At 36.5% G+C, this 16243-nt stretch overlaps 1 protein-coding gene across 2 annotated transcripts in view; it reads left to right on the top strand.

Moving 5' to 3' along the window:
* Window positions 1-16243, top strand: part of GBE1 (1,4-alpha-glucan branching enzyme 1) — a 173454-nt gene that overhangs the window by 141759 nt on the left and 15452 nt on the right. For both annotated transcript variants that reach the window (XM_052795218.1, XM_052795219.1), the window contains exons 13-14: window positions 3250-3434; window positions 4529-4659. In XM_052795218.1, the coding sequence (XP_052651178.1) occupies window positions 3250-3434; window positions 4529-4659 (316 nt within the window). The remainder of the gene's footprint in view (window positions 1-3249; window positions 3435-4528; window positions 4660-16243) is intronic.

The raw sequence follows: 16243 nt of genomic DNA, 5'->3' as shown, positions 1-16243 counted from the left end.
CAGTTTAAAGCCATCACCCCTTGTCCTGTCACTACATGCCCTGGTAAAAAGTCCCTCTCTGGCTTTCTTGTAGGCCCCCTTTAAGTACTGCAAGGCTGCTATAAGGTCTCCCTGGAGCCTTCCCTTCTCCAGGCTGAACAACCCCAACTCTCAGCCTGCCTTCCTAGGAGCAGTTCTCCAGCCCCCTGATCATCTTCATGGCCCTCCCCTGGACTCGCTCCAACAGCTCCATGTCCTTCTTATGTTGGGGGGCCCCAGAGCTGAACACAGGACTCCAGATGGGGTCTCATGAGAGTGGAGTAGAGGGGAACAATCACCTCCCTCGACCTGCTGGTCATGCTTCTTTTTAGATAGCCTCAATGCATCTCAAGTGCAAAAACACTCTCTGGAGTTTATTGGAAGGCCTGCTTGCATCCTAAATGTTAGTTCCTTCTCCCTATACCTCATCTTAAAAACATAACCAAAAATGCCTACTTCAACTTGTTCTGTCATTATGTATGAACTTCTATTTTTCTTTCTCAAAAGAGAAGTCAAGGGACCCTTTTAAAATCAAGCAACACATGCAAAAAACTCATGAGTGTGTTGTCCAGAAGGTGCCCATAGAAACACGTTTAAAGTGCGAGCAGTCAGTGTTTAGACCCTCAACATGCTTTACAGATATTAGTAAGTAATTTAATCTTCTATCAAGTTGCTGCACTACGTTAAATTCCTTTTTTCTTAATGACCATTAGTAATGGCTAGAACAATAACATTGCTTTTGTACTTTGCTGTGCTTCTATTGTTCTTTAAAAAAAAAAAAAACAACAAAATGCAGCATTCAAAGAACTGTGGTGGGGAAACAGGCAAAGCGAGTGGAGGTGGGGGAGTTCGTATATGGTATAAACTTTCTACTTACAGTGAAATACTCTATTGAAATGATGGGCTAGTTTAGTCTAATTTATTTGCTATCTTCTGTTGCTTATTTCCCCTGTTTTTATGTTTTTCTTGAACAAATAGGTATGATTTTCTTGGCTATCTTTTCAAGATACAGATCATCTCTGACTTTCTGATGGTTTTTGCTATCTTTAACTGAACTATCTCATGTAGTCTATCTTTTCAGTAGTGCACAGATCATGAAAGAAGGTAATACTTTGCCCAGCTCTTACAAGAATATTGAATTTAGTTAGATACAGTGTCTGTTTTGTAGCAATATCTTTCCTCATTTTCCGTACCGTATTGTTAGCACAGTTTAAGAGCTCAGTCCAGCATTCTTCCAAGGTCATTTTCAAAGTCCTGCTGTGATTCTGATTCTTTTATATTTGTTTCTGGTTTTGAGCTGAATATGAAATTTAGTGGTTTAGCTTTTGAACGGGAAATTTAATTTACAACTTGTCAGTTCGTTTACAAAACGGATACCACTGTGAAGGATTCTCCTAAATATATATGCAGCCTTTCTTTTTTGTTCTCTGTTCATTTCTTTGTTCCTGTGAAGCATGGAAATACACAAAAATCACTTTGAAAACGTACATTCATAGCTGTCACTGCTGACCATATCCTCCAGGCCTTCCAGGCAGTGCAGGCTGTGCGAGACAGCAGATGGTGGCTGCACATGTAGGGTATCCATCCAGGAAACAACGTTTGCTTTCTCTCAGCATCCCTGTCCTTCATCTTCCCACAAACCTCCAGTTTATTGACAAAACTTGAGTAACTGCTTGTAGAAATGGTTAGGATCCTTTTTTTTAAAAATAGAAACCCTCTTAAATTTGATCATACTGCTTCCCATACATATTTCCAGGTACACTACTTGTCTCTGTTTTATGGTGAGTAGATGTTCTGTGTAATCTCTCTGAAACGTTTGTGATGAATCAACTGTCATAGGCTTTGAAATGTGTGTTTAACTTTCAAGGCACTTAATGCATTTTAATCCTGTGTAAAATGAATAGTCCAAAATGACTGAGAGTCCGCTAGGCAGCGGATTATAGCACAAGGTACAACCATTAAGTCCATTTGGATTTGTCTCAAACTGCAATAATGACAGTATATAAAACAAGAAGACTTTGGATACATGAAAGTCATTCAAAATACTGACTCCAAAATGAGGTGTTGCTGTGAAACTTCAGCTCTGACAGCTGAGATTTGCTTTGGAGATTCTACATAAGGGAAGTTAAGCTTTTTCTTGATTAAATTACAACTTTTTTCCTTATTTTCTAATGGTGTGTTATCTATGTCTGAATAAACCTATTCCTTGTCTTAAAGTCTATTCAGTAGTTCTGTGGGCTAGATAATCAAGATGAGACTGGCAAACTTATGAAGCATTGTTGTTATAGAAAATCAAATTGAAATACAGTGGCGTTTACACATGCACAAAGGGACCTGATCGGGTGGGCACACAGAGGAACCCAGTGATCAGTCATGCTTCATTCCAACCTGAAATGTGTCTCTGGTGCTCGTGACAGTGTGTTATGTTTGGAAAAGGAGCTCCCCTTGCAAGGTTGCTGAATTGACATATACTGTTAGATTTCCCGAGTTGTCACACCCCTTAAGTCACTTGTTTACAGTATCAAATACTGAATGCATCATCACTAAGCACTGCGCTTTACTGTCTATAATCTAGCCTGCTACTTGAACTAGGATGTCTTTTTGAATTTTTCTAGGAAGTGAGGAACCGAGATTCAAGTCATCTTTTTAAATAGTTATTTTTATACCACTGTGGAAACAATGACAGTATTTATAGCCAGGATAAAAAGTTCAAAAAAAGTGGTCAAAGTGCATCCAACTGGTCTTTTAATTGGAGTTTAAATGATGAAATGGGAGATTTCTACCTCTGTGGTTATACGAACGATAGCGCTGATTTCTGTTAAGTGCTCTAAAACAATGGATTTCTACTGTTAAAGTGATGGGTTTAGGTTTCATAGTGACTCTAAAATTTGTATTCCAGTTGACTGAATTTCTGTTGCCCTCTTTAAAGGATGAGAAATTTTTAAGCATGGCATGATAGCATAGAGGTTATAATTCATTTACAACTTTACGTTTCCCCTGGAGTCCATGGATATTTTGCTCTGGTGGTTTCACTGGTCAAATAAACCTGGAACAAGTATGAAAGATCTGAGAGACATTTTAATATCAAAATGACTATATATATATATGGAGAATTATTCTTTGGAATTTAACACTTGTAGAAAGGAAATACACTTTAATGTATCTTTTTTCTGCAGTTTTAGCGTATTTTTAGCACATGGTTTCACAGATCCTTAATATTTTTAAATACAGGTAACGAATTTGGACATCCGGAATGGCTTGACTTCCCCAGAAAAGGGAATAATGAGAGCTACCACTATGCCAGAAGACAGTTTAATCTTACTGAGGATCATCTTCTTCGCTATAGATTCCTAAATACATTTGATAGAGATATGAATAAATTGGAGGAAAGATTTGGCTGGCTTGCATCTCCCCCGGTAAGCTGTATATACTAAATGATAAGTTTTTAGTCATCAGTTGGGTACATGTTCAGAATAACAAGAATACCAAATTTGCATGCAGAAATTTTAAACAGCACTTTATTATGCACTGTGTAATGCCCCACCATATATTTCAAGTTGTCAAAACATGTCACTGAAATATCTTCCACAGATAATAGAAATCTGAAACAGTCTCCTTTTAGCTTCATAGCAAGCTCTTTTCCTATTATTTTTGCTATTTTTATTTAGTAACTGCAGATTGGATAAAGCAGGCTATAAAATTGTCTGTAATCCAATCCAAGGATTGCTTTGGGAAACTAAATTGTTCTGACAATTTACTTTTATATAAATAATTACTCTGTTACTGAGAAAACACTTTCAGCAGAGTATACACTCTCCTGGTCTTCAACCTGGCACTTTTGTATTTACCTTTTTTAGCCAAATATTGCACTGTACTTTTTATCAAAGCAACTCAATTATTATAATTTCTCAGTGTTTAATTATTCCATACTAGTCATAATCCACTTTAAAGAATTTTTTAAATGGATGTCTAGTTATTTATTAATGGCTTTAGCAAATAGAACAAAGGTGGTATGTGCAGCAGTTTAATGTGGCTTATCAAAGCTATTTCTCACACAGGTTTTGAAAAACAAACAAAAAAACATATCCAGTGCTTCACTTTCTGAATTACTAACAGTAGATGGAATGCAGATCCCCATAACAAGTAGACTGAAGATTTGATTTGATAAAAGGAATCCATTTTTTGCTAAAGGAAAGTGTGATAAAAAGACTGTGTTACTGATCTTTAAGCAAGAATTTTTCAAGTACTCTGTACCTAACATGCTTCTAACTCTTTAATTTTACGTTGGCTTATAAAAAGTAAGCTACAGTTTAGTACTCAAAAATCTTATATGACATTACATAGGTAAGCAATTTCAGTTTGCATGTTAATGTCCTTATCTATGTTGCTTGAATCTTTGACTGTTTTACTTGGAATAAGGTACAGAAGCAGTGGGGGTTTTCTTTTTTATGTTAATTCAGTTAGAAATGAAATATTTTACAGTATTAGATTTTTATTTTTTCTTTCCTAGGCCTTTGTAAGTGAAAAGCATGAATCCAATAAGGTCATAGCATTTGAGAGAGCAGGTCTCATTTTTATTTTCAACTTCCATCCATATCAAAGTTACGTGGACTACAGAGTGGGTATTGAAACTCCAGGAAAATATCCTTTTCTTTACTGTTTTGCTTGTACAGAAAAGCTTTAGAAGTTGAAAACTAATTTTATTTCTGTTTTCTAATATGAATGCAAACTGTAGTTAAAAGGTAAGAAACCACTTACTCGTCATCAGTATAATCTTGCTTTAATTTTTAGCGACAGCAAAAAAATAATTTAGAAATTTGCCTTCTTCGTAAGAGATCATTTTGTAGAAACTAAAAGTAAAAATTGCAATTTAAAGACTACATTAAAGTTTCCTTTTGATGCCTTGTTTTTTGGAATTACATTGAGACATGAAAAAGCAAGTAACTCCTGCTTCTTAAACTGTAGAAATTGACCACAATAACATGAGGCTGTGCATGCAGTCACACAGGAAAATGCATTAGCTTAAACCTTCATCACAAAAGTTGTACAATTTCTGTTTTGTAACTGGGTGGACTGAGAATGTGCCCTTAGCTCAGCTGAGCAGTAAATGATTACTCTTGAGTAATTGGCTGGTTTTGCATTTGTATCCAAATTTGTAGCATTGGGGGAGATTCAAAAAATGAATGCTACCTTGCCGGAGGAATTTAATTTGCCCAAATTCAGTTTGTTTCAAGTCCTTTGACAAACACAGTCTAGTAAATCTTGCTGTGTCAGTTTAAAGCACTGTAGTTCCAGTTTTGGCCTACTCTCCTTTTATTTATCAGCAACTTCAGGCAACTACTGCCATATTTCAGTTGCTTTAGTTCAATGTGTTACTTTAACTCCTGAGCACTGCTGAATTGACCTACAGGGTCCGAGGAACTTAGTGGGATTCTGGTTTAGAAACATCAAGTCAAACCCACTTTCTTTAGTGCTTTCTTCTGCTACCTCTGTGCTGCCACTGGAACTCCTGGCAAAGGTAGAGTGGGGTAGTAAATTGGAGTAGTAAAATCTTAATCTGGTGTTGTGAGATATGCCAATACTTGACTGTCATAGGCTTCAGGTATTGACCCATTTAAGTTGATGCTACTGCATTTTATCTGTCTTGTATGAAATTCTTTGAGTTCTACAGATGGAAAAGGTGTAAGTTCAGTGTTAAGGACTACAACACATAACAGAATTAGCATGACTTTTTTGCTCTGATACTTGTACAGATACGATTAAATCCAGTCCACATTTTGCTGTTTACTTTCTGCCTTTATTTTTCAAAGATGCTAGAGGTTCAATAATCAGAAATGCGTAAGAAATATTTTTTAAAAATCTCACTCTTGATAACTTTTGTATCACTGATTTTCTCTCTTTTCCATAGCATATCTTCATCAGGCTTGTATTTAGTTACGATTGTATATGAGGCTGTTTTCCTAACTTCATTTTCTGGTTTGTGCTAAATTAAGTGAATACCTAGACATTGTTTTTTGGGGTGTGTAAATACCCTACACGCATTGTTACAAAAATTCTACTCCTTGGTATTTACAGCTAAGATAAGATTAAGCTGTGCTTAGGCTTGTGAAACTATTTGGGCTTTCTTTATGTTTATGGAAATACTTTTATGACCAGTTTGTTGACTAAATATTTAATATAAGCAGCCTTTTTGTTTTTATCAGTGCTCTAAATTTTTCAGTCATTTCAGAAACACTTCATGTATCTATTTTACACCACCAGAATCCCTTTCTTCTTATATAAATTAGGCATTTACTGTTTGCATAGAATCCTGAACGTGTTGCTCCTGTTTCAGCTGAGGCTGCTCTATAGTAGCTTTTATGAAGCAAATTGTGAAATCTGCTTTTCACTGGTTTTACCTTGCAATTCAAGGCCCAGTTGGGTTTCAGTAAGTTGATCTGTTGCTAGTTCACACTGGGCATTGAAACAGCTTTCTACTGTATCTTGGCCAGAAACAGTCATTGCTAATTGATTGTGGCTTTTTTGTTTGGTTGGTTTGGGGTTTCTTTTTTTTAATGTAAGCAGAAACTCATGGGAAGATGATTGCTATTCACTTAGTAGTAGATGATCAGGGGTCTTTTTACATCCTTTATGTTTATTTTGGTTCACTGAAAATCATACTGAAACTTAACAACAGCTCAAGTGTGTTCAAAACAAGTATGCTATAAACAAGGCATACAGATGATTTTCCATATTTGCAGTTTATATTGTATTTTTTAATATGCTAGTGTCAGTACACGTCTTTTAAGTGTGTGCAGTATAATTTTATTTACATCATATATTATAGATAGTTTAAATTTAAAAGACCTTTGTTAAAGCATAAAGATCGATATTAGCTTTTAGTTCACTAACTAAAGTTTTTATTGCTAATGGAACTGCCCATTACCATCGTTTGCTTTTGTTAAGGTGCTTTGTCTGACTAATCCCTCCTGTCCCAAGCTAACAGTGGATTTTGTGGTTCTCTGACCTTGGTGGCAGCAGAGGGCTCTAAATGCTGCTGCTGCTGCTCTTCTCTGTGAAACATAGTGCATCTTCACCTCTGCTGAGAGCCTTGTTCGTTTGGTTAAGGAAGCGTCTGTCCCCTTTTACAGTATTGTACTCCTTGCAACTCTGAGAGGAAGTAGTTCTCTTAATTTAGTGTTCTTACTTGGGAATCACAAATGTAGAATCTTCCCATAAATCACCTTTTCAACAATCTTCCCCTATTCATTTTATTCTGTGGCAGTTCAATGGATGAACCAGGGGAAATTCCTGAAAACCCTCTGGGAGGGAACTGTTGCCAACTGGCTCTCAGCCTGATTTAACCTTGGATATTTAAGTCTGAAGGTAGGAACCTTCTCTTCCTTCCAGTATCTCGGATTCTGAAGATGCAAATTGTTCTGAATAATAGAAGTACTTAGGCAGACATATCTCACGAGATTGTGCGAGTTCTGGTTCACAGAGCTGGAAACGATCTTCAGGTTTAAAAAGCTGCAGTGTTTTGCATGGTTGTCCCTCAAGGTGAACACAGCAGTGTTTCCCATGCCAGGAGAATAAAAAACCTCCTCTCAGTTGAAAAAAAAAATCTCATAAAGACACTTTGCTAGAGTTGGGCGTGTGCGTTTGAACAAATAATTTAGCTGCCCCAAATTTGTAGTTTTACCTTATAAAAGCAGATTGAATGTATCTTCATCAGACTTTCCTGAAACAGAACTTAGGAAGTTGCAGTGGTTTCTGTTGATTGTTGAAATAAAAATCATAATATTTCTTTTTAAACTGTTGTGCATAAAGAGGAGAAAATAACAAAGGAGTGAAAAGGAAAATGCAAGTTTAACAGGTCAAAACCTTTTGATTTGGTTCGTAAGCATCTTTACGTTTTTTCTTTTCTCTTTGGCCTTTGAAATAGAAGTCTCATTTATGTTAATTAAGATCTCTTTATCTGGGAAGCTTATTTATTATCTATATTAACAAGGTCACTATGTGCTCATCCAAAGTCATCACATGGGATGAAGCGTTGGGAATCCTTTTCTGAAGGAAGTGCATCAAATAAGACAACATACCCTGATGCCTACATCATAAAAATCTCACTTCTGTTTAGTGCCTGTTGCTAGCAAAGTCCTTGGACAATAAGTTGTCCATAAAGACCTTGAATGTATGTAAACTTTTCATTTCTGTTCTGTCTAGGAGAAAGCTAAGCAGTACTGTATCTACCAATTACGTTCTCAGTATCTTTTCATTGATAATGAAGACAGAATCTCTCCATTATCCCATTCCTCTGTGTAAAAGTTTGCTCCTAACCCAAGGAAAACCTTGGAATTGTGGAACTACCATCAAGTGTATTAAAGAACTGCTGAAATCTTAGTAATAGCTGGTATGCAATGTGCTTACGTGCTCATCATCATAAAAGCTTATTTTCAGGAAACTTCATCTTAAACTAGACATACCTAATGCTTTGACATTAGAACGGGAAGATGCAGATAGTCACTGAAACACTTTTCTGAAACTAAGCTCAAAAGCAGAATCATGTTACAGCAGTTCCTTAAGCATCCTCTACTTAGCTGAGTAGCAGTAATGAACTGTATGCGTGGTCTTAAGCGACAGCACATTTGAGGTATTGCAGCATGTGGTAAAAGAGAGTAAGTAAACATACCTCGCTTCTCACGGCGGAGGAGTCCATGTGTAATATTTGTGATTCTGTTTGTAGCAGGACACCCTAAAAATTCTCTATTCTATTCATATCTCCTCTGGTTGCAAGATCAAAAGGCGAAAGTTAGCATGTGGGTGACAGTGCTGTTCAGATTTGGATCTACTTATTTTCTGTAGTATTGGTAACTACGTAAGCTCTTAGCAGTAAACAGGGGCTAACTTACACTATTTCTGTAATATTTCTAAGACTGGTAAAAGTGAGACAGTGCAGAAGAAAAGGATAGCATGGTTTTCAGAGCATGCAGGAGATTGAGGCTCGTTTTGGTACTTCAATTCAAGAAGGATTTGGCTTTATTTTTAGAAAGGTAAGGGTAACAAATATTTTACCAACCACACAGGTCCATAGGAAGTCCACTTTATACTCCACCTAACCAGGAGAGATGCAAATTATGTGCATTCATTTCTTTTAGACGTGCTAAGTCTTTCTTGGCTGAGATTTCTAAGTTACTAATCAAGAATAACTGACTTTAACAGTACTTCGCATCAGGCAAACAAAAAAAAATCATGAAGTTTTCTTACTGCAGCTCAGTCTTCTAGAGTAGTCAAACTTTTATAGTATAGAAACAATGAAGAACTGTTTATAGTATCAGTTCTTAAATGAAACATATCCCAAAGTTAACAACCACTATTGCCCTCCTATTCTTGCTTTCAGCATTCTTTCTTCTTCCCTGCCAACATCCAGCAGGCTGAGTTTTAGTATCTATTTTCTTTAAATACTTTGGGGTGTTTTAATGTTGACTAGCTTTGTTTCTAACTCTTGTCCTGCAATTGGAGCCATGAATTTTAGGTATAGTTTTGTAATGGAACCTCTTAACCTGAGATTTAAAAAAAAAAAAAAAATGTGTCCTATAACTAGGAAATATGGTCACATGTGACATTAAATCTTCAGAACAACCTCTCCACTTTAAAAGGAATTCTTTATGATCCCTTTGGAACTTAAAAGTGAAGCAGAAGTACTTAGAAACAAGAGTTTGTTGTTACTCTTTTGGGGTTTTTTTAAGAAATTGGTGGATTTTTAATTTGATATTCTGAGGCAGTTACTGAATAAGCCTGAAGAGCAAATTGCTATAGTATATTGATTAAATTCTTTTTAATAAAAGGTTTATCTGAATGATATTGGGAGTTGTAGGAGATGATGATCCTTTCACGACCTAGGTTTAAGTTTGTTTAGTGGATTGAATTAATCAAATTAGTGCATGTAACACTTGTCATTAAATTTGTCTTTATTAAGTGGATGGCTCTGGCATATCAGTATATCATAGTAATATACATCACTAAGCTGTTGTCATATATAGCTTCTCAGATATGTTACCAGGTATGTTAAAAAATACAGAGCTTCCTGCCACACTGGCCTACATTTTTGTAGGCATTCCTCTGTTCTGATCTCATTGAAAATGTCATTCTTTCAGCTCTTCTTTCTTTGTAGGCTGTTGGTGTAGCAAACCTTATTGTACTTTTGTAAGAGAAGTGGTAGTCAGTAGACAGTCGTTTTGGTCCCACTTGGTTTGGAAAGTCTTTTTCGGAACAGTCAGCCAGTCAATAGCTATGTGAAGAGTCACATCCAGCTTGGAGTCAGTTTTTCCTTCCCTTTTCTACTACAGTCTTCTCTCTTGTCTTATTTTATTTGACATTGGGTCGGTCCATTCTACATCGTGTTCTTCCAAGATGACGCACACCCTAGTGTGAGGTATTCAATGACTGAGACCTTGATTTTATATGTGAGCACGGAAGTCCGTAGATGTTGAGCAATACAAATTGCTACTAAGCTTATCTCTGTTTGTGTCTTGACATTTCACGTTGTCATATAGTGCTAAAGTGCAAGCAGGAAAAAAAGTCATGGGAAAAAATGGTTACTTTGTTACAAATATTGCCATTTTTACATAGCATAACATATCAAAGTATTGTAATGCTAGAGTGAATGAATACCAGCGTCATAGACTTATTGTTGGCATGAATTTAGGGTGCATGAAGACATTTGAAGTCAGAGTTGTCCATAAGCAAATGGCTAGATGACACCTGAGGTATCACAAATACTGTCATCAAAATGCTGCAAAAATATACTTAAAAAAAATATATATTAATTCAGGCTCTCTGACATTTGCAACCTGAACCTAGGGCGTCTAATGAGCAAATAAGGTCACTTGAATGAGTCACTGGCGTGCAATTGCTGAAGGCAAAGGCACTGCTTTGCAGGCTGCTTGGAAGTGTGGTTATGGAACAGTGCCTGCCTGTTAGAATTCGGGGGGTATCCAGCATGTGGAAACAAAGGACTTAATTTAGGATTAGCCAAATGCCAAATTCTATCAAGGTAGTTGATATGTTAAGGTTAATAGGTGTGAATAAGAAATACAGCATACTAATGTGGGAATGCATCTTTGATCTGTGTAGGAAAAGACACAGGTTTCCAGCACTATGAGTCTGTATAACTATTAGAGTGGCATATGGTATTGCCCAATTTCTGTTTCATTATGTGAAGGAAAAAGGAAAACATTTCTATGCTCATGCTGGAATTTTACTTCATAAATTATGCTCTTTCAGAAGCCTTTTCATGAGAAAAAGGCAGCTTGAGCTAACAAATTATTTCTGCCTAATTTGCTTCAGTTTTGAGAGAGATGAATAATCAACATCTAGGTCAGCTGTCTCTAGTTCTCTGTGGATAAAATTTTGAATGTTAACAGGGAAACCATTCATAAGTTTCCTTTTTTTTTTTTTTTTTAATACCGACTAGACCTTTCTGTGGGGTAGTGGTTGATTCCAGGGCCTGTCTGCAGTAAAAATTCAATATGGAAACCTTCTTTCCTATATTCAAAAGGAACATGGCTGAAAGGAGGGAGAAAGAACAGGAAAGGGGCTTAAAGATTTCAGAAATAACTCCTTTCCCTTCCATAAGATCCCACACTGATTTTTGTTAAACAATTTTTCTGCAGTGTTGGAAATCTCATTAAAATTAAGCTATATGTATATATTCCCCCCCCTTTTTTTTAACAAGGCTTGTTATCTTGGTACAAAAGTAAATCAGCATTTTATGTTCATGATTACCAACCAATATGGATTTACGTACCTCTAAATTTACATTTGACTTAAACAAAAAGCATCCATACTTGGTTGAAGTAAAAAGGTACAGTACCCCACCTCCCCCCAGTATTGTACCATGAGTTGAGTGCTAAATGGCTTCAACTATATTCTAAATGTCCTGAACTGAAGTTTATCAGGCCAAGGTGTTCAATTTAATTAGAAAATTCATCCAAATACTCCAATATGCTTTTTCTTAATTGAAGGTTGATCCCTTAGTCTTCTCCAAAATTAGGACTGTGTGGAGAGGAGGAACAGAGGTACCCTTCATCTTGAAATTAATTATGCTACTTTTTTCAGTGACATTCAAGAATTATTAAAAACAAAAGGGCCTAACCACTTCAGGCTCTTCACAGGCCTCCTTGCAGCTGTATTTTCCTTCATCTTCCCTGTGTTTATAGTGCATTTAATGACTGAGTTCTTGTTTTCCTTAATGTGTCTTAACAGCATGTATTTTGTCCCTTTAGCTTCTGTATAATTGTCTTTGTATTCTTTTATGCCTAGCTTGAAAATCTGGTTTCCACTTTCTTTAGGCCTCTTTCTAGGATATGAGGTGAATGAAAAGTTCATTAATTAGCCATATTGATCTGTGGCTATATTTCTTGTTCTGTGTGCATATTAATAATTCATAAATTATGCTTGTGCCCATAGCTTGTTTTTTACAAAATTGATTCTTTGAGAAATTGCTGGTCTTTGGTATCCTTTACCTTTCTTTTGATCAGTCTTGAGAATAACGATTGTCAGTGGTACAGCTGTTGGTGTGCCTGGCTTTCCTTTTTCTGGTTTTGTTTCTTGTCTTCACTTGTTGCCAGAATCTCTTCTTTTATACAGGTAGTATTTTGGCAATGAAAATTGCTGCCAGGATAGCTTATCTGTTCTTGTTTTCTGTAGGGTGAATATATTCCTTTGGCCCTGGCTCATTACTGTTGCCTTTGACTTCTCAAACCAGCTAGTGCCTTTGTACATGAAACTTATATGTCATCTTCATTTGTCATCCTGGTCACTTCTCCATCTGGGCACTTTTTCTAACAGCTTTTGTACATACTTTTGAAAAACAAGCAATGAAAGCGTTCTCTACCACGTATCTTTTGCTGTTGGGAAAATGTAGATAGTGGTGCCAGTAAATCCGATCTAAAATCTGAATTGGAGTATCCAATGGGGATGGGGATTATTGCAATCTTGGTACTACTTTCCTAGCTACAGGTCTAACAGCAGAGATCTTGCCTTTCCTAACAGAAGCTTGTTCAGAGTGCTGACATCAACCAACTGTTAGAACAGGTTGCTTGGAGAGGTTATGCAGGCTCCATCTTTGGATGTTTTCAAGAGCTTGCTGGATAAAGCCCTGAGCAATCTGGTCTGACCCTGTAACTGACTTCCAGCCTGAGTCATTGTTGCTCCCATCTGTGTGATCCCATCCTATGACTTGTGATCCTTGTCTTTTCTCCTTCAGACTTGTTTATGATGCTGTGCCCTGCCTTTCTGTGGGTAAACTCCTGTGGTAAGTGAAGGTCACCTTTCTTGCCTAAGTGAGCTCTCTTCTCTCATTAACTTGCAACTTTTTAGCAGTGGCTTTCCTAAATAGCAGCTTTTCACAGCTTTTTTGTGTTATTTCTATCAGAAAAGTTCCTGAAGATGAGCAATTGTTAAAAACCACACAAGAAAACCCTACCACAACACCCCCCAACCTCCCCCCCCGCCCTCCAAAAAAACCTCCACACTCACAAAAAACTGGCTCAGAACCATGAACCAAAGCATGATAAGGGTTGATGAGGAGAATTGCTCAAAAACTGTACTCCCAAGCCCATCTTAAATATTAAGGTAGACTCACCCTCTGATTCCCCTAGTCTCTCACATTGAACATGAGAATCCAGTGAATGTGTGGAGTAGAGGGAAGTTCAATATGTGCTTGCTTTCTGTCTGGCAGCTGTACCACTAAAGGTAAGCATCAGTTCCATGACTCTTGACTCTCCACTCCCAGTTCAATGTGTACATCTTAGTATACAAGAGGTAAGTCACTTATGGTCAACAGAATGGCACTTTACTTTTTCATACATTATATCTTTTAATTCTGTGTGCAGTCAGTTTCAGTTTTGAAGAAGGAGGTGGTGAATTAACTCACTTTATGAACTACCCTGAATTGAATTAATTCGATTTTAATTTTTTCTTAGAATAACCCTGGGTTGCATCTTCAAGGTGAACAAACAGATACACACAGAGCCCTGCCTAGGAAATATAGTAAGTTCTCAAAGTGAAACCGGGAAGGTTTCTCTTCTGTCTCCTGAGACAGATTCAGCTAGAGAAAATTAGCATGATACCTTATATATCTGAATCTCTGGTTGTACCTAAATAAAGAGAAAAATGTGCCTAAGTAAAGACAAAATGTAATTTCAGATAATATGTATTCTACGGGTGTATTTAAGGACACTTGCACTTCTGATGGTGATTGATAACTACGAAAGCTTCAATTAAAATATGAAACCTACATCTGTGAACTTCATGTTTTGCCTTGTGTCACTTCCAATTCTTAATTGCTGAAGTACTGAAAAAAAACAGAAGCTATTTTTGTGTTTAATTTTCTAAATCAAAGTAGTACGAGGAAAACTTGGTGCGTTAATGATAGGTTCCTAATCCACACTTCATAAGGGTTGCTCCTTAGTAATTTGTAGTCTTCCACATTGTTGACTTAGAGTGACTTTTTTTAATGAGCAAAGTTGGAAAGACTTGTATACTCAGCTGTTAAATGCTGATGTGAGTTATTCTTCATTGCTTTGCCAGTTTATTCAACCTGACCTCTGAGAATCCATTTATTACAATATTGAAGATCATTCAGATGTAGGCTGCTTGTATCCTATTTGCTAAAACAAGACTAAGGAGCAATGCTGGTACAATACCTGAAAGCTGGCCTTTGATTTTCATCCAAGATGGGCAAAAATATTTTCCAAGAGTTTAAGGGTTGGATTTGTCAAAATACAACTAACACATTAAAGACTTTATTAAGAAGTTTTTATCTTATGCCATCACACTGTACATGTAGCTAATAAACTAACCATGCTAAGAAGCCATTTAACACTCAGCATCAGATGGAGTCAGCCTTGGTTTGGCTGCTACAGTGGCCAATACTTTAAAATTACAGTGACTTGTCGCTCCACATTTTATTTGCATGTTCTACTGTTACTACTGCTTCTTAATGTTTTTGCAAGAGGTAAAATCTGAAAACATGCTGCTTTCACCAGTGTATATATATTTTTAACTCTAGAAGAAGGTATATGGAACATAAAGGCAGACATGTTGATTTAGAAGCTTTTTAGTTCATTTTAAATTTGGAATTTTTTTCTGCGTTTCAGGGTTTATTTTTTAATTCTTCCTTGAACAGTGCTTCAACTGTTTTAATTCAGTGTCTTGTTTCAATAATGATAGAAACTTTCAGCGGTTTGGTATTACACAGCACTGTTAATGACTGAGGAAAAAAAATTATTTTCTTTTAGTCTACTATTTTATAACTTGTATTTGAAAGAAGAAAGCCTTCCTGTAATATCTTTTTGTATGCTGTGTGTAACTATGACAGCATATATACTGTAGCTACTTCTGTAAAGGATTTCCCTTAGGAAACACTGAAAAAGGCTTTATGGGAAAGTTCTTTGGTTTATACACAGAAACAAAAAAACACCCAAAGCTTTCTCTGCACACCCTAAATAAAGTGTCCAGGGTTACCTTTAACCATTACTTTTGTCAGTAAATCTTTTGATCCATGTAGATGTAATGAGAATGAGTAATTTTAATCTTGTCATATAACTATAATTTCCAGCTGAATTAGGCATGGGATCATGCCAGTGTTACTGTCATTGCCCCTATAACTGGTTCAGGACACCTGGCTGATCCCAAGGCTGCTTAAAGGATCAAAAGCGTTCTCATGTCTTCTGTTGTCCATACACGTCTTCAGTTCTAGCTTAAATTCACTTTCTGAAAGTTTCAGACAGAAATTAAGTGTTTCAGCACAATTTTTGATCTTTTCTGGTCTGTACTTTTATCTTTGTCCCATCTGTATTGCCAGAACCATTATCCTTTTGCTTTTAGCCAAGAAATGGTAGCAAGGAATAAAAATGAAATCTTTATTAGGTATTCTTTTGTATATTGAGAAGTGCAGCAAGACATGAAAGCTGATTTACATATGAGTTTAAAAGAAAATAAATATTTACATACATACCCATGCTCTAGTTGCATGCCTGGAAAGCACCAGAGAGCCAGAAGTATGGGTGATTAAACATTTCATTGTATAATAAAATCAAAACTGTAACAGTTCCTAATCCTGATTTTAAAACAGATTATGAAAGGATGAAGATGAAATTATCAGGCTCACTTACAGTCTCTTTGTATATGTCTGGTAACCCTTCCTATGTGTCCAGTCTTGCTCAGTTGTGTCCAGACTTTC

Source organism: Harpia harpyja, chromosome 8, assembly GCF_026419915.1.
Source record: "Harpia harpyja isolate bHarHar1 chromosome 8, bHarHar1 primary haplotype, whole genome shotgun sequence".
Lineage (NCBI taxonomy): Eukaryota > Metazoa > Chordata > Aves > Accipitriformes > Accipitridae > Harpia > Harpia harpyja.
The sequence above is the reverse complement of the archived record's forward strand: the minus strand, read 5'-3'. Positions and strand labels throughout refer to the sequence as shown.